The 24,723-nt window shown below is 33.1% G+C and overlaps 1 protein-coding gene across 3 annotated transcripts in view; it reads left to right on the forward strand.

Annotated features, from left to right (window-relative positions):
* Positions 1–24,723, forward strand: part of LOC149420542 (carboxypeptidase D) — a 75,902-nt gene that overhangs the window by 22,187 nt on the left and 28,992 nt on the right. For all 3 annotated transcript variants that reach the window (XR_016302732.1, XM_089636772.1, XM_089636773.1), the window contains exon 2: positions 12,100–12,235. Coding sequence is in view for 2 of the 3 variants with exons in the window: in XM_089636772.1 (XP_089492898.1) it covers positions 12,106–12,235 (130 nt within the window). In the remaining variant the exon portion in view is untranslated. The remainder of the gene's footprint in view (positions 1–12,099; positions 12,236–24,723) is intronic.

Below are 24,723 nucleotides of genomic sequence, written 5' to 3' on the forward strand. Positions count from 1 at the left end.
TTTCAGATAAATTCGCTGTTTTTGAACGTATTTCAAATTATTATACAGTTCTTTAAACCAATGAGACTTTAGTGTTACAAATCGACGTATACAATAAAAATATTAACATTTTGAACACTAACAAAGGTAATGTTTTTAAATTCACTTACCGATGGTTTTTATACCACATAACCTAATAAGGTATTATGAAAATGATTACCACACATTTTTTATCGTTTAATTAAAAAATAAATAAATTTGCAAACCTTCACAAATATTTTTCAAATTCTAAATGTTGTTTCATAGAATTACTTAATTTTTTCGGAATCGTCTGTGGTAAACTTTTAAATGATAATGCAAAGCGTGGTGTTCTCTCTTTCTAACACATTGGGAAATCATATTTTTCGGTAAAAGCAAGGATACGCCGGTAGGTAGGTGTACAGCGAAAACTAAAATTTACAGGCTTTTATCATACTCCAAAAAGTTGGCAAATTAAAATTACCTAAGGAAAAACCCACTTAGTGCCTTTCGCAGGAGATTTTCGCTTCTAATGTTCCTCCATCGTTGCATTAGCAACATTTTCTGCTTGTTATAATAGCAGTAGGAGTAATTAAAATACGTTATTTAGAAAAAAACATGAATTATTCTTAAAAAATGAGAACATTCTGTACCTAAAAATGATTAAAAAGCTTACAATATTATTGAAGTTTTTTTGAGATTTCTATAAGTTATGTTTTAACTCGACCGTTTTGCATTTCGTCTGTCTGTAAATTTTTTTGTACGTTCCGTTTCCGTTTCAAGATGGTGGTCGTTTTAATCATTAAGTAAAGATTCTCTATTCAAATGTGAAATTGTCGTGTTAATTTGGTCTTCTTATTCTCTGTTTTTCAATATAACTGTAGGTACCTGCTTGAAGAAAGTTGAAAAAGGAATTGTCATTGAGATAGTGACGTTTCGTTGGACTAATTAATTGAACAATTTCTTATAAGAAATTTTAAAAATGTCACATAGGTAGGTAAGCATTTAATTACCTACTTACAAATTTCATGATTTTAGAGGAAATTTTGGTTTTAATTTATTAAACAAGAGAACATTATAGATATTCACTTTTGGACGCGAGGTCCACTATTGTTCACAAAACTACTAGGTAAATACATTTTTCCTCTTAGGAGCTCACAAATACTTCCAAGCACCGGAATTTACAAGCTAAAACCAACGCATCTAACTGTAAAATTCGGCCCGACCGTGACCCAGTGACTGTTCTAGATAACTAGAAGATATAATACGTATGTAAAGAAACCCACACTGCACAGTTCACGGCTTACAGCAGAGCTTATCCTTGCTCTGAATTCCAAAATACAATATCCACTTCAGTGGAGAAGATCGGAGAGAGGAATAACCACGAAAACGAACGACTTGTTTTTTTTCCTTTCTTCCTTGTCTTGTTATTTTTCGTGTTTATGTTTAAAACCCCGAGTCTTTTTGGGAGATATTTCTTCCAGTCGGACAAAGAAATCATGGTATCTCATTTTGTATTACTTCGTACGGTGATAAATATGATTTAAGCAGTGTTAAAAAGAGAGAACACCACGCTTTGTATTTGCATTATAAAAGTACATGAAAGTTAACCATAGACGCTCCTGAAATTTTTTAAATAATTCTACGAAACAACATTTGAAAAATGTTTGTCATTTGAAAATTTTATAATAAATATTTTTAAATAAAACGAAAATAGAAGTTATAATCACTCTTATAATAACTTTATCTAATTAAATGTACACATATATTAATTCATTTTATGTAAGGTGAATTACGGTTTACATAATAAAAATGGGTCTTTAATATCTTTATCTATGTTTGGGTTCAAAATTTTAATATTTTTAATTACATATGTCGATTAATAATACTATTATCTGAAAGAATCTTTTATATGCTTTCAAAAATAATATTTCATTTTGAAATTCGTTCAAAAACATCGAATCTATTTGAAATTGAATGATAATATTGTTTTGTCGAGGCCCGAGGGGTTACACAGTGAAAGCAGATGAGATAATCGAATGAGACAAGAGTACACTTTCAACAGATTCTAGATTTCCCTTTGTCGGTTTATCCGGGACCTTTCAAAGACCCGTTAAGAGTTATTTGTTTGTGTTAGTTGAAGTACGTTAGCTTTGTACTAAATGTTGTGTGAGGTGTTATTTAAAATAATCTGTCAATTTTTATTTGTCTAATTTTAGGTTGGGTGGTTTGATCGGCCGTTAAGCTTAACAGTTATCAACTAAACGCCGATAAACAGGGACTGTTAAAATTAAATAAAAAATCTTAATGGTTTTGATAACCGATATGTCAAATATGACGACAATTCAAACAACTACCGAAGAAAATCACGAAATCATACTTAAATAAGTCGAAAAATGGTTTATGTATTAAGGCGATGCACTACGTCGTGTAATATTTTAAATTGAGCCGCTATCAATAACAACCCTTACGTAGATGGCGATAAGGTTTAAATTCCCGCTTAACACCATCCGCATGTTTTGATTTATGCAAGAAAAAAACATGGCCAAAAAGTGCCTTTTATTTTATTTTGTGGATGTTCAGGCATAAATATTTAATTTTTTTCGATAATTTTATAAATAATTTAATTTGAAACATTATACAATAAAATCGTAACCGAAAATGAGTTCGTAAGTAGGAGATTTTGAACTTTAAAGCAGTTTTCATAGGCCTTATACATTATTTTTTTCTGGGCTTATAAAAAGACTTATCTAAAAAATACTCGATTATTTCAAAGGCCAAGATGTATTCTACTCGCAGTATTTAATTAAAGTATCTGAAACATTTCAAGGCGATCAAATTTTCAAACCAAAACCACATGATTTTGCATTACTGCGTATGGCATGGTACCTTTTTTATGTGAAATTTTAAATTGGTGAACTTACTGAAGACTTGGCTTACTGAAAGAATCAATTTGTATTAGCTTACAATGATATATTATTCTAAAGACTTTTAAAATTGTTATTTTTGTTTTTCATAATTTTCTTATGCTAAATTTCTGTAATTTTTTAAATTTTTTGTTTTATACATATAATTGTAAAAATGTAACTTTAAATTCAATATAATTAGATTTATAATGTAAAGAATCCGTTAGACAAACTGCTAAAAAGCAGGATTTTTTGCCTTATATTTGTAAAGTGTGTAATACATATATAATAGTAAAAAAATGTTCGTAATCAAAATACATGTGTATTATATTCATTATACATTTGTTTAGATTACATATATATTGTATACACTGTGCCCAGAAACTCGTAGTGTAAGCGGAAAATTGGTGAATGTACTTTGATTTAATTTGAAGTCGATTTTGTAGTATAGCTTTTTTTTATTTGAGCTTTCGTTTTTGAGTAAATCGAACCCGAAGTTGGAATTTTTTACGTTAAATTTAAAAAAAATAATCCGCTGCTAAGGGGTAAATATTAGCGGTCTAATATCTTTGAAAAAAAAAACGGAAAAATGTTTTGAAAAAAAATAATCGAAATGCTCAAATTGAAAAAAAAAATTTTTTTTGGTTTCTCGGACACCGTCTTATATTTATTTATTTATTTATTTTATTTTATTAACGCCTAGAAGGCTTTTACATATACATGTTATGGGTTTTGTTGTTCAGTAGCATTATAAAATATTTTAATTACATAGCATAATAAATTGAGTATGAACTTACATAACAATGTGTAGGGTTATTGTTATGGTGTTATTATTTTATAAACATAAGCAAGCAAAGTTTATTGTACAAAGTACGTCGGTTGAATATTTTACAGAACATAGGTTAAACTAATACATAAACTTGAGAAAAATATAACAGATATAGGTAGGTAGTTAAGTAGATACAATTCAAGTATATAGTTACGGTGTTATTGGAATTTGGACAATGAGTTCGATAAGTTTATATAAATATAGTGTAGTTACAAGAGTACAATAATGTAAGTAGGTAATACACACAAGACAAGTAAGTTTGTTATTATTATTATAAAGATAAACACTACAGTTTGTTGTAAACCATCTTTGTAATCATCAATCTTTATTTTGCCCGATTGGGAATTTTACAAAACAAAGCTTAGTTAATGAAACAATAAAATATGCGTTTGAAAAAAAAATATGAATCTGTTACAAACATTCTAGTATACTGTATTTTAGTTTGTATACTGATTGGTGATGATAAACATCAATTGAGCTATACTTATTACCGAGTATTTGAAGTCTTTGAATAGGTGAGTTTTGAAAATAATTGTTAGCAGATATGGGAACATTATATAGAGCGGTCTGTCGAGTGTCGCGCGTAGGTACACGGAGCGATATAAGACTCGTCAAATCAATGGCGTCCAGTCTGCCATTCGAAATTTTGAAAAGAGATACTAAGTCGCACACTGTGCGTCTCAATGATAAATCGGTTAAATTTAGTAAGTTCATGAGGAAAGTGTAATTAAGATATTCGTTTGGAATTCCTAATTTATAATTAATAAATCGCAGAAATTTATGTTGCACTCTTTCAATTTTTAATTGGTGAATCTTATAAAATGGAGACCAGATTGTTGAGTTATACTCTAGATTACTTCTAACTAAACCAGTGAATAGCAGTTTGAAGGAATTTATTAATTTAAAATCTTTCGTTGTCCTTAATATAAAACCCAAACATTTCATGGCCTTGTTGGTTATTTCGTTTATATGAGGAACAAATGTTAGTTGCCTGTCAAAAATAATATCAAGATCCTTAATATTCTCAACTCTTTTTAGGAAAATGTTGTTGATGCTATATTGATGCGTAATGGGATTTTTGATTCGGGAAAAAGTTATCGTTTGACATTTATCAATATTGAGAAATAGTTCATTGTGGGTGCACCACTCTTGTAGCCTCACAAGATTAAATTGTAGTACGTAACAGTCATGAATATTTGTAATGGTTTTATAAATTTTGAGATCATCTGCAAATAAGAGAATCATGACTCCATCAAAAACCGTAGTTATATCATTGATAAACAATAAAAATAGTACTGGTCCTAAATGAGACCCCTGTGGGACGCCGGTAAAGACTTCGAACTGGTGTGAATAGTGTGAGTTGAGTTTAACACATATTTTTCTTTTATGCAGATAACTCTCAAACCATCTCAAAATATTCCCTGTTATTCCAAGGGCACTAAGTTTATGTATGAGAATTTTATGTGAGACTTTGTCGAATGCCTTACTAAAGTCAGTATACACTACGTCTGTTTGAAGACGCTTTTGCATTGTATTAAATAGGTATTCCTGATAGATCATCAAGTTTGTAAAAGTAGATCTTTTTGCCATGAAACCATGTTGACGATGTGAAATAACTTTGTTAATCTCAGGCGAGAGTTTAGAAAGCAGAGCAGATTCAAATAGTTTAGGGATTGACGATTGGATACATATAGGTCTATAGTTAGAGATATCTGATCTATTTCCTTTCTTAAAGATTGGAAATAGAAAACTGGTTTTCCATTTTTGTGGAAAGGTACCAATTTTTAGAGACAAGTTAAAAAGTTTAGTTAGAGGTAATGTTAAAACTGATAAGCATTTTGATAAGAAAATTGGAGGAATGTTATCGGGACCAGCCGATTTATTAATATCAAGGGATTTTAATTTAGTTCTAATATCGCTTTCTTTGAATATACATTGGCTAAAATCGATCTTGTTGTCATTGTTAGCTGTAGTTGTATCGAATAATGGAGAGTTGTTTGCAGTATCATAGACTTTGCTGAAAAATTCAGCAAACAGATTGACGACTTCTTGGGGGGTATCGGCCATTTTATTATCTAAGTACATGTTTGACGGAATACTAGAGTCATTATTATTGAGCATGTTCGCAAATTTATAAATATTCTGAGGATTAGCTGCTGCCAATTCTTCGCAGTTTTCGATACACCTTTTGTAACATAACTTGGACATATTTTTAGTTGTCTTTCTTAGTTCACAAAATTTAACATAATCTTTAGGATCACGTGACGATTTATAAACTTTATGAGCAATTTTTTTGTCTCTAATTATTTTAATAAGGTCGTTGCTAAACCATTTTGGGTAGTTGTGCACAGTGATTTTAGTGACGGGTACAAACAATTCAATTGCATTATTTAAAATTAAGTAAAATTTGTCTACCATTACATTTAGGTTTTCTTCAAAGTCAAGAAAGTTCCAGTCAGTAGACAATAGAAGATTTGTGATTTGCTTAAAATCAGCTTTGAAAAAGTTTAATTTTGTTGATGGAGATGGATTTTTTTCTATTTTTGAACTGTAGCATTCGATCGTTAAAGGAGGGTGATACTTGTCGATTGGGAGAATATCTTCAGCAGATGCGGATACTTTTACAGAAGAAGAATTGGAAAACACTAGATCGAGAAGACGAGCGTTAACATTGTAGACATAGTTTAACTGCCGGAGACTTAAAAAATTTGACATCTCGATTATATCATGGGAACCATGATTGATGTTGTCCGTGCATGAAGTTTTATTGTTTTCTGTGTCCCACGTTACATTAGGTAGATTGTAGTCTCCTGTTAATATCAAAGTGGCATCTGGAAATTTTCTTCGTATTGTTTCAGCTTCGAGGTAGTGGTCTTTGTATAATTGAGCATCAGAAGAAGGGGGTATATATAAGCAGCCAACAATAATTTTTTCCTTATTGGTAGACACCATGATGAATAGTTGTTCCAGATGAGTGTAGATGCATTTGAGTTTTCTTGAGTTGAATTTCTTATTTACGGATATTAACACACCACCTCCTCTAGTTTTATTGCTATTGCTTCTATCTTGTCTGTACACTGTGTGTTCAAAGAAACCCAATTCCGTAGTATCAATGTTTTTGTTCAGCCATGTCTCAGTGAAAGCGTAAGAATCGTAATCCAGAGTAGGTAAGGTTGATTTCAGGTCCTGTAATTTTGTTCTTAGTCCACGTACGTTTTGATAAAATATTTTTATTTTAGAATTTAGTTTTTTGGGTTCGATTTGACTATCGACGGATTATTATTTATGTATTTTATCGTGATATCCGTTTCACCAGAAGATTTTCTATTTTCCAATTCTTTTCTTAGGTCACTCAATTGTTTCCGCTGCATAAATGACTGATCTTGGTAAATACGTATATTATTTTTTAATGCGTGTTTCTTGCTTAATAGTATTTTCGGCCATTTAGCTTCCGGAAACTCGATTTTAATTCCTCTTGGTTTATCGGCACGCCTTTGACCCAATCTGTAGATTTTCAAGTCAAGATTTAATGTTGACATATCTAAATCTGAAATTATTTTTTTCACTGACACTATGTCGCTATTTATTGATTCAGTCTGAGATAACGATGAATTCTCCGGAATATTATGAATAATCAAATTTTTATCTCTGTAACTTTGTTCTTTGATTTCGGCGAGGATATCACAGACACTCTGAGTTTGTGAAACTGAGGGGGTGCACACATTAGGGGTTGCAGTTTTAAGAGCTGTTAATTCACCCTCAAGATTCGCCATTTTAACAGCCATTTGGCCAATTGTTCCTAATATGTCATTGGTTCTAGGAATAATTTTAGCGATATGTTCTTTCGTGAATTTATTATTGGGATCCATAATCATGTTGGTCAGTAAGTTCACTGCGTCCTTTGCGAGACAAATATATGCCTGAGCATCCATATTAAGAATGGTTTTTGGAAAGAAAAAGTTGTAATTATTTACTTGCAGATGTGGCTAATGGGACAGCCTAGATATCTCAGCGCACTCGGAACCAATATGTTAGTAGGTACTATACTGGCCAATACACTACTCACTGCGGCTTCGGTATAGGTAGATACCCACAAAGTTAACAATAAAAATACTAAATTGTTTGACACTTGGCGTATTCAAATATTAGTTTTGGATTATTATGAGTTGGTTAAGTGTGAATTAAATAATGCACAATGCAAGCTCTTACACTTCGCCACTTCGAGGTACCAAAATTTTACAGTGAATTTCGGTAAAACTCTTTAAATTTAAATATCTTTGTAATGACATTTTTTTGCGTCTGAACAGCAATAATAAAAACTATAAAAAATTATATGTCTTGTGGACAATTATTTAATATTTTCTGACTAACCGGAAAATTTGTTTTTCTTCGATTATATCTCCCGGTGAATCGAGTGTCTACTATATTTTCAAACAGTAAACAGCGGCTTAAAGATTAATATAGCAAAAACAATAGAAAACTTAAATGACTGGAGAGTGGAGAGTTGGAGAGCTACCATCCGCGAAATTAAACTTTTCCCGAGGATTATGATAACTTTTATCGGTTCACGTTTACGCTGCTTTCATATTTTGTTTTCATTTTCTTTTGTACACGCATCTGATGATCTCTTGAGGAAAATTATACAATTTTAAAACGCCTGTGAGAATAATTTCATTATATCTTAACTGGAGAAAATTGTACTTTTCTATTCTTGTTTTAAAGAAATACAAACATTTTTAAGTTACGAATAATATATTTTTTTAAATTCATCCTACGACCATTAATCAAAGGAAACCCAACGTTATGATGTGTATTACCGTTTGGAATTTCATCTGTCCGTAAATTTGTTTGTGTGTTCCGTTTCCATTTCAAGATGGTGGCCGTGTTAGATACTACCTTTTTATCACGCCGGAGTTCGCATGAGCGTCGATCCTGCTACGATCTGTCAAATTGGAATAATGAATATGATGGTACCTACCTCTTTGAAGAATATTTAAAAAAAACATTTGTAATAACTAATGTTTATGAAATAAAGTTTTTTATACACAACACAAAGGATAAAAAATAATTATAAGCAATAAACATTCACCTGAAATACCCATACCCGTAAAAATATGTTTTAAAATGAAACATTTATCTTTACTTGGGAGATATTTTTAATTTGAATAATTATTGCTTTTATTTGTTACTGTGGTAAAGGATAACAAATAATTATAAGCAATAAACATTCACCTGAAATACCCATACCCGTAAAAATAAATGTTTTAAAATTAAACATTTATCTTTACTTGGGAGATATTTTTAATTTGAATAATTATTGCTTTTAATTGTTATTGTGGTAGTGAAATTTCTTTGAACAAATTGTTTAATTACTTATTTGAAATAAAACAAGTTAAATACACGTATTCAACTATCGAGGGACAGAAATACAGTTTAATATCCGGATCAAAATAGTTACACAGGTACCTACAAACATCCATAGGATAATGAAATAGAGTAACAATGGAACCTCTTAAATGTAACAATGTCTCAAGACCTGCTACTCTACTTTCCACCACTAATGGCGGTTAACAAGATGTTTTTTCCGTACCGATCCCTACGGACTATATTGGGACTCAAATAAATAAATAAACGAACTGAAATAAAATTTATTTCGATTTTGTTATCTTGAATGACTGAATTAATGTCTATGGAATGAATTAATGAAGTTGAATCTTGGAAGTGGAAATTAACAAACTTCCCGACATCCGATCGAGCTGCAACTTGGAAGTCATACTCGTTGTCGATGATGATGTATTCTATATGTAATGGGACTCGTTACTGTTACAGCGGTACCATTCTACCAGGAATGCGCTTAAGTGATTAACTCCCCTTAGACATTGGGAGGCAGGTTAAATCCTCAAAGAAACCATTTTTTTTAAGTTTTAAAAGACATTTTAAAAGTTCACAGCAGTTGAGAAGCAGCAGGGAAGAAGGATCATACCAAAGGAGTCAAAAATACATAAAAAATAGATGTATTATGGTAAAAAAAAATTTTTTTACACTAAACAATTATAAAACCATCATAAAATTAATGATGTCCGCTATCTTATACGATACGAAAATCGGAACCAAAATAGAACTTGTTTTTTCATCACGATAAGTCGTCCCAATGGAAACTGAACGGAAAGAAGCGTCGTGTAAAACGCCTACTACGATGACAATAATGAACTATTTATATTAACTGTACAAATGATAAAAAAAACAGAAATGTTGTTTTCTTATCTCTGCTACTTCCTCAACGTAATTTTTTTGTTGGTAATACATTTTTTCTTTATAATATGATATCCTAGAGAAGGGTAGGTACTACCTACCGAATAAGTTAACTGATGTATTTCTAGCAATGTACGTATGTAATAAAACTATATATTATTCTTTTAGTGTTAGTTTAGTGGTTGAAGCGTCGGGTTCTCACGAAGGCGGCGATGATTCAATACTCTGCTAACGAAGTACTCCATTATTGCAAAAGCAGCATTTTCCACTGTAATTACATACAGGGTTTTCCAATAAGAGGTGTTATTTTTAATAGCCCGCTATTTCGGTAGACGTTACTTTTGAAGCTGTCATTTTTTGACATTTGACAAGTAGAAATACGCTTCAACAACGCATTGAAATTATTAAAATTCACTTGAGTGAATCAAATGCAAATCATCTTGAGTGATGAGGCCCATTTCCACCTCGGTGGCTTCGTCAACAAGCAAAATTGTCGCATCTCGGGTTTCCGAAAACCCGAGAGTTATTGTTGAAAAGCTTCTCTATCCTCAACGTGTGACTGTTTGGTGCTGTTTATGGACCGGTGGAGTCATTGGACCTTACTTTTTCGAAAATTAGGCTGGAGCAACAGTTACGGTGAATGGATTGGGCTATCGAGAGATGATTAATGATTTTTTATGGCCGGAATTGGATGGTATTGATCTGGACAACGTTTACTTTCAACAAGACGGCGCTACGTGCCACACAAGCAACGAAACCATTGATCTTTTACGATCGAATATCAAAATAACACCTCTTATTGGAAAACCCTGTAGAACTTGAACTTTTCAGGTTATTCATAATTAGGGAATTTGATTATCATTTTAACGGTAACCGGGCAAATCAGAACACTTTTGAAAATTGATAATATGTGTATTAAAATATTTTAGATTTTTTTTCACCACGCTTTAAAATATTCGGATGAATAATTGTTTGTTTGCGTAATTTGAATTAGAATAAATAGTTTTGCTCGTATAAAACTGTTTTCTTAAGAAACATACAAAAATACATACTTTATTATGCAATAAAATATTGCAATTTTATAAATAATTTAAAGTTTACCCGGTGGTTAGGTTTTTAGGCTAGTTTTTTTCATCGCTTTTATTGACTAGGTTAACTATGTTAGGTTAGGTTTTTTGACTACTTTTTATCCATACTTTTATCGACTAGGTTAACTAGATTAGATTATCATTTCTTTTAACGACTAGGTTAACTAGGTTAGATTCTACCTTTTTATCCATAATTTTAACGACTAGGTTAACTAGATTAAATTATCATTACTTTTGTCGACTAGGTTAACTAGATTAGATTATCATTACTTTTAACGACTCGGTAAACTAGGTTAGATTAGGTTAGGTTTTCAGGCCGTTTTTTTTCATTTTGAATGACTGAATATACCAAGGTACATTACTTTCATTAACTCTACAAAAGTTGTCCTAGTATTATAATTTCCCTCTTTGGGGGTGCTGTGTGGAGGGTGTTTTTAATGATATGAATGAGAGTTCTGGGAAAAAAAGTATGGGGGGTGGATAGGAATCTGAGGTAAGTGAATCCAGGTTTGATGGACGTATGAATGCACATCTCTCACTGTGGAGTAAGGCAATGGATCAGGAGAGTCCAGCTGAAGAGGCCAAAGAGCCTCCCTCAACCGACCTTTGTCATCGAACCCTCTTTAATAAATACGAACTTCTGAGTCTGGTCAATTTAAGATTACCTACTCGACACACTAGGCATAAGGACCTATTTCAATGTCATCATTTACGAACAAATTGTGTAGCAAATTCGCCAATTCCTCTCCTGCATAGTTTAGCAAATAAATATACAAATGTTAAACCACATTTTTAACGCAAATAATTCGATGTTTTAAATAGTTTTTATGCCAAGACATTACTTTTTCAAAAATTTCAGTTTATACCTAATTGTTATTTTTTTAATGTAGCCAATTGTAAACCTCTGTAATGTAACACATTATTTTTTGCAACATAAATCTACCTAGTTTGATTATATAATATGTGATTTGTTCCAAACTGATGGTTCGATGTTCATGCTAATTTGTCCTTCAATTATTTGTTCCAGCTAGCCATGATAGGCGGCAGCAGAAGGACGCCCTGGCTGGGCCTGGGTGTGATGAGTCTGGTGGTATTCCTGTGTAGGGCCCAGGAGTACCCGGTGTCCTCCAGGGGAGACCTTCCCTCGTCGAGGATTGGATCTGGTAAGTTCATTTGATAATATCTTTATTAAATCTGCGTTTGTCTGTGTTCAACTAGTACTTCTTTTACTTAAAAATCTTCAATAAATTTGGTTACTTATCAAAAAACTTCTGCGTGAAATTATTCACGTTCAATGAACTGTTTTAATTTTTTTACAAATTGGAACTGATTATTTGAATGCAGACAGGTGATATAGTAGGTATCTACCTATGATAAGAAAATTATTTTATTTTTATTAATTAATGGTTCTATATTTAAAATGTGTATTTATTTTGTTTATATTTTTGACAGATTTCGTGTGATTTTAAGTTTACTGAGGATGTTAATTTGGAAGATAAATTTCTGATCGATTCTGACAATATTTGAGGCAAATATTTTATAAATACTTTCAGCTTCACAAATCCTACAATTATATTATATCCCATGATTTTTCACGTGTCCGCGCTAGTCAAATATGAACTTATGTGATAAATGAAAGAAAATTAGTTTTATCTCTGAAAATAATTACCTTTTTTGATGCATTAATTCATTTTAAAAACTAAAAAAAAAGAAATTTGCTTGTTCAGCGGAAGCAGCAAATACTCTTGAACAACGTGCTCTAGCGTCATGAAATTTTCACAGCTTTTTCTGTATAGAGTTTACAGGTCACTGGAAATATTTTCAGCTTGCAACGTCATTTAAATCATGAGTTATTGAGCTATCTAATATCACTTTTAAATTTATATAAAATGACACAGCATAATCAAAGTGTTATACATTTTTTAGTAATTTACGTAATTACAAAACAACATACGACTAAATCTTAATTGTCATAGAATAAAGAATAAGACAAGATGTGCCTCGTGGGCGTGTTCCGTGATCCAAATATTTGCGAGGCTCAAATTTCCAATACGTTAACTTCCACTGGGTTAACGGAATTCAAATGCGATGGAGATCTACGATGTCAGGCGAGTGTAAGGGAGAAGGAAGAATAGATGGAAGGCAATTCTAGTGTTATTCTATATTCTATGTTAATAATTTACTATTGTTTGGCTCTGTTCAAAATCCATAGAAAGTAAGTTCTCAGTGAACGAACTCAAAATGTCCCTAAACATCACTTTGTATCCTGTTAACCCAAGCTATATTACAACAATTCATCTGTAAATTGTGTGAGATATAACCATAAAATATGTTAAAGGTTTAAAATGACAAAATCCTCAAACTGAAATATATTAAATTCTCTGAAAAAAATTGTGTACTAAAAGTCTCAGTAAAAGGTGCAGTTTTGGAAAGCAGTGAATGCATTTTCGAAGTATTATCTAATATGCCAGTGTGTATTTCTTATAGAACATTGTGGCGGACTTTCGTGTAGGCCTTTTTAAGATACAAAATTACCTAGTACATTATTTGTATGTATCTGATATGGTTTCAACAGCGTTAGCAATGTGAGCGCCCGAATTTTTTTTTACGATTTTTTACAAAATATTGATTTTTTTATACTTTCTATAAACATTATATGCATGCATTATAAATAAACCTTTCAGAAGAAATTATCTAAATGATAGTGAAAACCCTATCAAAATTCGTTGCGTAGTTTAGAAGAACTAAGCGCACAAACAGACAGACGCGGATAGCAACTTTGTTTTATATATATATATATTTTTGATTTTATGGATTCTTTCGTAATCCTCTAACTAGCTAGGGCTTATAACAATACCCTTCATGTTTCTAACTAACTAGTACTGCGGCTGATTGGCCTTATTACTATCACCATCTGATGGTTGTATTTACTTGACTGATTTTATATTACCTACATTAATGAGTTTTATGAGGAAAAATTCTTAACTGGATAAAAAACCTCATACAAATTATAGTATGTAGAGATTAGGGATATTATATACGCTCACTGTCTTAACTTATTCACTTTCGTAACTAAGAATTGTGACTTTAGAATCACATACAAATCATTTGTAGTATTTATTGCGTTAGCAGAATACAAAGTATCAATTTTAGGTAATGACCAAATCACGGCGCATTTAGAAATTATTTTTTACTAGCTAAGTGTACCCGTCGTTACTGGGGGTTATCCTTAGTAGATAGACATATACCTTCCCGGACTTTTCTGTAGGCTTGTTCAAGATATATAATTCCGTAGTACATTATTGAAGTGAAACTTCTTTACGCGCGTCATGCAATTTCGAGGACCGGAGTAAAACCGACTCATGACCGAAACGAAAATGCGGGTACCCCCACCACCGATTAAAGTTCATTTGATCTAGTCAAAGTTTTGAAGTAACATATAAATGCTTCTTAGCTCATCCCGACAACTGGCGTTGGTGGTGTAATGGTCAGCATAGTTGCCTTCCAAGCAGTTGATCCGAGTTCGATTCTCGGCCATCGCACATTATTTTTTTGTTTTTAACGCCTTTTTCATTCAATATCTTATTTTTTAGTAGGTCAGAACATTTTTTAAAAGAAAATAATATTGCAAAATAATAAAAACACTTATCTCACTGTGATAAAACATTACTCCGCTAGAGCGCGCTTTGCGTTATTGTGTTGGATTAAAATTATTATCTAATCCGTATATTATGATAATTGTATTACATTTATTTAATTAATTTATTTATTTTGATAATATGTAATAATTTACAGAAAAAAAAATTAAAACTATCTCCCTCTGATAAAATATCCGTTCGCTAGAGCGCACTACGCGATCTTGTGTGGGATTCTATTTCTGTACATTGTACATTATTTTTAAAAATATATTATATTTTGGGTGTGATGTAGGTAACATTATAAAACATAACAAGCTCTCATATTTTCAGAACCTACATAATATAATCAATTTATGCGGCTTTGCTTACAGTTGGTGCTCAGCGTGGTTGGCTTTCAATCAGTTAAGCGAGGTTCGATTCTCGGCTGTGGCATTTTTGAAGTGAAACCTTGTTGAGGTGGGGGAGCCGCTCACGAACGTTCTCTCTCTTCTCTTCTTTCCTCTCTCTCAGACACCAGCGAACTGCGCCACGCCAAGCATCAGCTGAAACTAGAAGTTTCACTTCTGTCTTGCGTAGGCTTGACACACCCACTTTTTTTTGATGTATCTCGTAAGGTTAAGCCAGCGTTAGCGATGTAAACGCCCGAAAATATTTTGTTTACGACTTGATTACAAAACATCGACTTTTCTGTATTTTCTATAAATATAATTTACATGAATTATATATATAACCTTCCGGAAAAAATTCTCTAAATGATAATGAAAACTCCATCAAAATCCGTTGCGTAGTTTAGAAGAACTAAGCGCAGAAACAGACTTTATATTTAGAGATTTAACGCAACTTTACTGCCTGTCATTCAAGGTAGTCAATCACGAGATTAAAAAAATAAAATTATCGTCATCCTTCACGACTCGATAAATAAATAATTATACTTCTTATTGTCTCCATTTCACGAAGGAATAATGTAATTACTAACTATTACAGTAAATGACCCACGCAATAAGATTATTATTTACATTCATATGTAATTTATCTATTGTTTTATCTGCCCACGTCTACTGAAACATGAAATTTGTATTCTTTTTCAAGTCACATAATTTTTATTCCAGTTCACAACGTCATTTTTGTATTGATCTATCATAGGACCTTCGATATATTCACATTTAGATCAGCGAAGATCTACACAAAACATGAAATAATAATAACACATTTTATACAAAATTCTAAGGTTGTTTAAACCTCAGTCTTATTTGATTCAAAATATCGATGATTTTGCTTTTTTGTCAGTTGAACGGTTCCTATAAAACGTCAATTCTTGAAACGTTACAGCGATTGAAATGTATTTTTTAATCAGCTTAAACTGCTGTTATACATGCATGCTGGTTACAAATTGATCGAAAGCTAAAACGGGTTGAGAATCAAGAGTCAACGGGAGTCATTCAAATGAGAGAATAATCAAAATGGCACTTATTTGTTTGTACGCTCCGTTGATGGTGGCCGTTTGAATGGTTCAGTAATTTATTGTTTCATCGAAATTTTCGTATTTATTTGGTACCTGTCTGCCTGAAAAAAATTTGAAATAAAAATAATTCTCTTTGAGCTAGTGACGTGCTTTAGCCAAATTGTATAATTCCTTATTTAAAATATTAAAAAAAATGGTTTCTTAATAATTAAGAAGGTAGGTATTTAAGTACCTACTTACAAATTAGCTGTCAGAGGAGATTTTGGTTTTGATGTACAGTGTTTTCTAATAAGAGTTGTTATTTTGAATAGCCCGCTATTTCGGTAGATGTTACTTTTGTAGCTGTCATTTTTTGACATTTCACAAGTAGAAACTACGCCATTGATAAAAATGGAACGAGACACGCTTCAACAACGCATTAAAATTATTAAAATTCACTTGAGTGAATCAAATGCAAATCATCTTGAGTAATGAGGCCCATTTCCACCTCGGTGGCTTCGTCAACAAACAAAATTGTCGCATCTGGGGCTCGGAAAACCCAAGAATTATTGTTGAAAAGCCTCTCTATCCTCAACGTGTGACTGTTTGGTGCGGTTTATGGTCCGGCGGAGTCATTGGACCTTACTTTTTATTAAATGAGGCTGGAGCAACAGTTACGGTGAATGGATTGCGCTATCGAGAGATGATTAATGATTTTTTATGTCCGGAATTGGATGGTATTGATGTGGACAACGTTTACTTTCAACTAGACGGCGGCGCTACATGCCACACAAGCAACGAAACCATTGATCTTTTACGATTGAATATCAAAATAACACCTCTTATTGGAAAACCCTGTATTATATAATTATTTAGAAACAGACGGTTTTAGACGCAAGGTCTAATGCTCACGTAATTACTAGGTAGACACTAACTGAATTATTCGCAGTTAGCTAAGCACCCAATATGTAGAACTAGTAATTAGTATTCCAACGATGCAATGAAGGACTGCTTAGTTGTCAATGGTTCATCCGTTTGACTATAAGGAAGATCGTTTATAAGGATAAGTGTGCATTAATGTCAATGTCCTGCAAGCAATAAAAAGAGGTAAATAGATTCAATGTCACATCCCACAAGTTGAAATGATCGGCAAATCAAGGATTTTTTATGATCACATTAGCGCAGACCCTTGAAAAATTACGGGATATTATAATAATTGTAGTATGTTTATGAGAGATCGAATGATGATAGGTAACTCCATTAATGGAGGAGTGAACGCTGTTTGCGGTAATCCACCGTTTAGCTAAAAGAAGCGAAATTAGCAGTCCACAATGGAGTGCTGATACCTACCCTGATATGTGGCAGAGGGGTACAGAATCGGCAGAGGAAGGATGGAAGTAGAATAAATGCTGTGGACCGATCAAGTGAACCAAATACTTGAGTCGGGCTATGTCAAGAGTCAGAATAAAATAAGATTATGTATGAGACTATGTATGAATGTAAATGAGGCAAGGAGTGTGTGCCAAGACCCAGTTGTTTGGCGGTCTGTACTTCCTGCCTACCCCTCAAGGAAATGGAGTGATGATTAGTATTATTACCTTTTAAAATAAATGTTGACACAAAACACATCTGCCCTGATGATGGACACGATGAAATACTACCCGAAAAGTTGGTTAAAGAATGAGGTAAACACACAACACGGCATAATACCCGAAAAATAAATCACTGCAAAATAAAAACGCGTTTCAGATACAGAATTATTAATTCAAATGAAATAATTTTGGTACCCAGTTTATCGCTTGCTTGAATTGTTCTCATAATCAGTTCCAATTTTGAAAATGAATAGTTCGTTAAGTGTGAATAATTTCGAGCAGGAATAAGTTAAATCACAAACAACCGAAATTATTAGGTTTGATTTCTGCGCCTTAGATAACAAAAATATTCTAAATATCCGAAAAACATTCAAGTGTAGTTATTCTACCCCAAAAATATAAAATTGCGATGCAAAAAAGCTAGACAACATACCATTAGCATTATTTTATTATTACTGTAAAATAATAAGCAAATTATTGTAAGCAAAAAATACGATCAAATGGTAAATTAGGATCAATTACAATTAAATTCACTTACGATCATATGATAATTACGATCTTTTGCATACGATATTTTTGCTTACGATCATTTCATCAGATACCAGCTTTAAGTTAGGCAATACATATTTTAAAAATACAGTAAAACGTTTGAAAATGCCTTCACTGGTTTTCAAACTGCACCTTTAAAAAATATTTTTGTTTGTATTTTATCACAGAATATAAAATGTTACAGTTTGAAGATATTTGTCATTGGAAACCTTAACATTTTCCTAACTACTCGTACAGAATTTACAAATAAATCATTTATATTATCGCTTGAGTTGACAGACTACAAAATGATGCAGATATTGCAGATGCATAATGTCCTTCAATATTTTGAAATAAGTGCTATTTGTATTTCACAAAGAGTATGTCTCGATGACTAAAGCGATACTTAAAAATACATATACTTATGTATATTTGAACAGTCAGTGTCACCAATGAGTAAACATAATGCTCAACTACCTCTGTTCTTCTCTTTTTGTTCTAAATGTACATCGATGTTTAAGTAGGTTCTTGTACGAGTTTTAGTCATCGTTAGACCAACTGTTTGTTTAGATTTCACAAAAGAAAAAGGTTTTCATTTTTCTTCTCTAAACTCTTTCTTGATAGGAATCTCATCTGTGAATCTCATTCAATCTACTTTTGTCCTTTTTGTCTCCATCTTAAGCTAGATTTATAATTAGGACATTGGCTAGATTTATTATTATGATGAAATGTGCTAATTCAATTAATGCAGTAGTCGTTGATAAAAAGTTGTCAAAGGATGCCAAGCTAGTCGTTCACAATAGAGTTTTGGTACCAATACTGCTGCATGATAGTACAGTTTCTGTCAACTGTGTATTGTATTCAGACCTCCATTAATTAAGTATGTATTGCATTTCAGTGTCAATTTCCTAATTAGTCTTTCAAGTCTCTCTTTACCGAGACAACTAATCATATTATCAAGAATCTATACACACCGGTTACAATATGTATAATTTGTGTCTACCACCAATTAAAAATCTTGTTATAATGACGTTAGAGTGTTTTGTTTGACCGCTCAAAAGGTCAATGTTTACTCAAAGCTTATTAAATTTCTATCATCGATAATGACAGTGAAAGTAGTGAAAATAATCACAACGTCGATTGCGGATAAACTGGTAATTTTATAATGTCTAGTTATTGCCCGTTCATTAATAAGCCGGTTTGCATTTCTCGTGAAACTTCGATAAACTATTTACAAAAATGCATTCTTACATTAACTATGAGTCCGTCTATTATTAGCCCAGTCAATGAAGGTTTTGTGTCGGAACTAATTCCCCGGAAGCTGAATTTTTCACAGATGTTAGAAGACCTTTAGACATGTATTTTTACAAAAGTCCCCGACTTTCCCCCTTGTGCTTCCTTCCCCACCCCCCCTTGAATATATTTTTCAAAGCCTTTCGGAATACGCTAATATCTCCTTAATGGTTTTATAAAATCAGATTATTTATTTTTTGTTTAGTTTCTTATTAGTTAGTCTAAAAAATTGTATTCTTTCATTTTTGCAAGAAAAGCTATACAATCTCTACAAATTATTAGTAGAGGAAAAATATCAGTTTTTAAAATAGTATTTCAGAATATATTTGGACATAACTTTTTTCTGAGCCTGTTAACGAAAAAAAAAAGTCAACAAAACTTGTAGACAATATTTCTAGCTATAAAATAATGTATATAATGATGGGTTTTAATTTATAATAAGGCACGTAGGCTGTTAATAAGGAGCACGGCGCGCGGCGGCTCGAACGCGCAGCGGTTCGCGGCGCAGCGAGAAATTACAAAAACCTTAGGAAAGTAATGATTAATTCATGTGTTTGCTTTTTTTATAACAAATTCATCTAACGTTGAAGAGTTTTATTGTTATTTACCAGTTTTAGTTCGGAGGGGAGGGGGGGAATATAAATATTTCCCCCTGCCCAATGAAGCGCTTTCATTATCAGCCAACCGCCGTGCCCCGGTCTGGCTAAACGGTCATATTATGTTGTATGATTGTTTGTAACTTATTATTTAAATAAGCCAAAAATACCTACAACAGCGTAGGACTATCATTTTCAGCCAACCGCCGTGCCCCGGTCTGGCTAAACGGTCATATTATGTTGTATGATTGTTTGTAACTTATTATTTAAATAAGCCAAAAATACCTACAACAGCGGTATCTTAATACTACAACATTAAAATATTGCAGACCTTATATTATTGCGAAGTTCTGAAAAATCTTTTGTGGAGATTCTCACTTGTTTTATTATGTGCACCTATCAACAATAAAATACCGAAACAACAAATCACTTAAAATAGTGCATAGATCTAAAATGGTTTACTTTCAAACAAGCTTTTTAAAATATACCTCAAAAATATTATAATGAAAAAACGGTTTGTAAATTATATTATATACTTATAAATATTATCTATGACAAAATTAGGCAAATATTTAAATAATTTTCTAGTCAAGAGAGTCTACCATTTATTCGTCATACTGGGGTGTGTTCAGACATGATAATCCGTTACGGTTGTAGCACATGGCAGAGCAGGTAAATCCAGATTTTCTGCAGCCACAGTAATTTCCACATCCAGACTTGCAGGAACAGTACACCATAGAAAGAAGGTCAACAGGAGCAAATTATTTCAAAAATTTCTTCTTTCCACCATTTTCATTTACATTTTCATACCTCCATCCCCAGTTTATAGGGTTTAGTTTGTTTCCTAACCAAAACTGTACTTGCAAATAAACTCTCAACAAATGTTGATGACACGATTCTGAAGTCGGTGGTAGTTTTGCCAAGTCAAATTTAGTTTTAAAAGCTGATTTTGTCGTTAGTCTGGTAAACTTATAGTATCGAGCTTCGTTTCAATTACAGTAGCTACCGAGACCATACATGGCGAGAGCGAATTTTTCTCCATTTTGCAACAAGTTCTCTTCAGTTGCATCTTTTTCCAGAAATGCCTCAGCTGCGTGTTTTGCTTCGGGATTGTTTTTCATCATGTCAACAACTTTTATCTTTCCTAACCCATATAAAGATAGGGTCGTATCACAGCCCGTAATGGCATGGGTAAATAGCATGTGTTTTCGAATATCTTTATGTAACATTATAGGTTTCTCTATGACGTAGAAAGTTCTGGAAGGGAGCTTTCCACCAACATCTTTACAGAAAAAAATAGATTTTCCTTCAGGAGCAAGACTTACAAGTAATACCAAAAGATCACTATCCGTGCCAACAACAATCACTTTTGAGAAGATGTTGAGTTGTTCGATGCCGGTTAGTACAATGTCAATATCGGCATCACCTGCGGCCGTGACTGTTTACAAACCAGATTCACTAAATTCATGGCACAGTGCTTCAATCATTATTTTTGTTGTTTTTCTTATTAGATAAGAAAGCTTCCTTCTTAGTCAAACAACGTGTAGTGCAGTTTAATTCAATATCGCACGATGAGTTGTTAGCCGACCTTCGTCTTTGCTCTTCATATTTTACAGTTGGTTCTTCAGGGTATCCATCGAAAACGACAATAGAATGTTTGCCAAATTTAGCATGGACGAAACGTGAGTATGATTTAATGATGTCTCCGTAAGTAGTTTAAGTTTGCCAAATAACAGAGTGTAGGAGGTATCCCCCATCGATGACTATTGCAGCATTTTCCAAATCAACTTCGTCATGAATACTTTTGATAAATACTTTCGCCATACATGATTTTGTTCCTTTACGAAGGGAGACTTCATCAAAAATAGAAGGGGTCTTGAAGCCAATTCATTTCCTAAGTAGGTCTAAAGCTTGCTAGGACTATCACTAATGCACAGTATTCTGTTAAATAGCTGCTGGGGGTTTACTGCAACTTGTCTCGTCCTAACAGTTGCGGATTTGAATCTTGCTGGGTAGTCACCATGTCTTTCCTTTTCAGTCGTTTATCTCCAAAATTACATTCTTTGCATAGCTGCCAGGCCCACCTCATAAGCGTTATCACAATTGACACTATTATCCGAAATAAACCCTGAAGATAAAGACACCAGCTCCCCCAAGAGCTTGGTGAACGGGCTGTGCTGTCTTAGCCATTATATATATTTTCCTATATCTAGCTAATCCCTTATCTTTCGCGATTCGCGCAGGTCAACATGCTGTTCAGTAGAATGAAATTCTATACCAATGAATTCTTCGATGCTCTCTTGCACTTTCACGCAGTAAGTGGTTCCAAGTTTCCACTTTGACAAAGCGCTATCAGTGATTCCGCGCCCAAGTGTCAAACCTCCTACTGACTTCATTGGTCACATGAGACACTGCTCGATGATCATGTCCGTCCACGTACCGGACCAATATCTGTCGCTTCTTCTTAATGTAAAGTACCCATTTTCAGTGAATAGTTTATATTCTTCTTTAGTTATTCTTGATTCGAGTTGCAACATACTTTGAACGTACATATGTGCTGATTTTGCGTATGGTAAATGTCCTGCCGGGTGGAAAAATGGAAGCATATCAACAATAGTATTTAAGTGCATTTTCCGAATCTCGGACTTCTCTGCAAATATAAATCTAAGCATGAGGTCGATACAATGTAGAAGGTAAAGCCACAACTTGGCAGTCCTACTCGATGATTCCTTAATCTTGTCTTCACTTGCTTCAGTATATGAAATCGTCTCTTTTAGATTGTTATCATTATTAACCTCCTCCATATCTTTTTTCTACGTAACACGTAAAATCTTGATACATATTTTCTATTTGTCTTAATTTCCCATCAATATCTCGGTATTCCTCTCTGATTACGTGGACAAGAGACGCTGCTGTTAAAGTGTAGGCTCTGTTTGCCCGAGAATATTCATGTCCCTGGAGCATCTGGGTTACTGTTGAGGACGCGTAAACTGATTCCCATAAATTTCCCACATACCTTTATTTAAATAATAAGTTACAAACAATCATACAACATAATACGACTGTTTAGCCAGACCGGGGCACGGCGGTTGGCTGATAATGAAAGCGCTTCATTGGGCAGGGGAAAATATTTATATTCCCCCCCTCCCCTCCGAACTAAAACTGGTAAATAACAATAAAACTCTTCAAAGTTAGATGAATTTGTTATAAAAAAAGCAAACACATGAATTAATCATGACTTTCCTAAGGTATTTGTAATTTCTCGCTGCGCCGCGAACCGCTGCGCGTTCGAGCCGCCGCGCGCCGTGCTCCTTATTAACAGCCTACGTGCCTTATTATAAATTAAAACCCATCATTATATACATTATTTTATAGCTAGAAATATTGTCTACAAGTTTTGTTGATTTATTTTTTTTCGTTAACAGGCTCAGAAAAAAGTTATGTGCAAATATATTCTGAAATACTATTTTAAAAACTGATATTTTTCCTTTACTAATAAATAGTAGAGATTGTATAGCTTTTCTTGCAAAAATGAAAGAATACAATTTTTTAGATTAACTAATAAGAAACTAAACAAAAAATAAATAATCTGATTTTATAAAACCATTAAGGAAATATTAGCGTATTCCGAAAGGCTTTGAAGAATATATTCAAGGGGGGGTGGGGAAGGAAGCACAAGGGGGAAAGTCGGGGACTTTTGTAAAAATACATTTCTAAAGGTCTTCTAACATCTGTGAAAAATTCAGCTTCCGGGGAATTAGTTCCGACATTGGGTCTTTTTTTCCCTTCATTGACTGGGCTATATTGAGAAAATTGCAAATAACATTGTTGCTCAGATTCTGTGCAAACCGAGCTCGCCTAATAACTGCAAATAATACTCGTATATAAACAAGTACTAAATGCTAATAACACGTTCAAAGATAAAAGTAGTTGATCGTATAAATTAACACAAGACTGGAATCGATTTTCTTCTCTAAATACAGGGTTTTCCAATAAGAGGTGTTATTTTGATATTCAATCGTAAAAGATCAATGGTTTTGTTGCTTGTGTGGCACGTAGCGCCGTCTTGTTGAAAGTAAACGCCGTCCAGATCAATACCATCCAATTCCGGCCATAAAAAATCATTATTCATCTCTCGATAGGGCAATCCATTCACCGTAACTGTTGCTCCAGCCTCATTTTCGAAAAAGTAACGTCCAATGACTCCGCCGGACCATAAACCGCACTAAACAGTCACATGTGTTGAGGATAGAGAGGCTTTTCAACAATAACTCTTGGGTTTTCCGAGCCCCAGATGCGACAATTTTGCTTGTTGACGAAGCCAAGAGGTGGAAATGGGCCTCATCACTCAAGATGATTTGCATTTGATTCACTCAAGTGAATTTTAATAATTTCAATGCGTTGTTGAAGCGTGTATCGTTCCGTTTTTATTAATGGCGTAGTTTCTACTTAAGTAACATCTACCGAAATAGCGGGCTATTCAAAATAACACCTCTTATTGGAAAACACTGTAGTATAAAATAAAGTCGCCATCCGTGTCTGGCTGTTTGTGAGCTGAGTTTT

This window comes from Hesperophylax consimilis, chromosome 10 (assembly GCF_061612785.1).
Source record: "Hesperophylax consimilis isolate HC1 chromosome 10, BYU_Hcon_1.0, whole genome shotgun sequence".
NCBI lineage: Eukaryota > Metazoa > Arthropoda > Insecta > Trichoptera > Limnephilidae > Hesperophylax > Hesperophylax consimilis.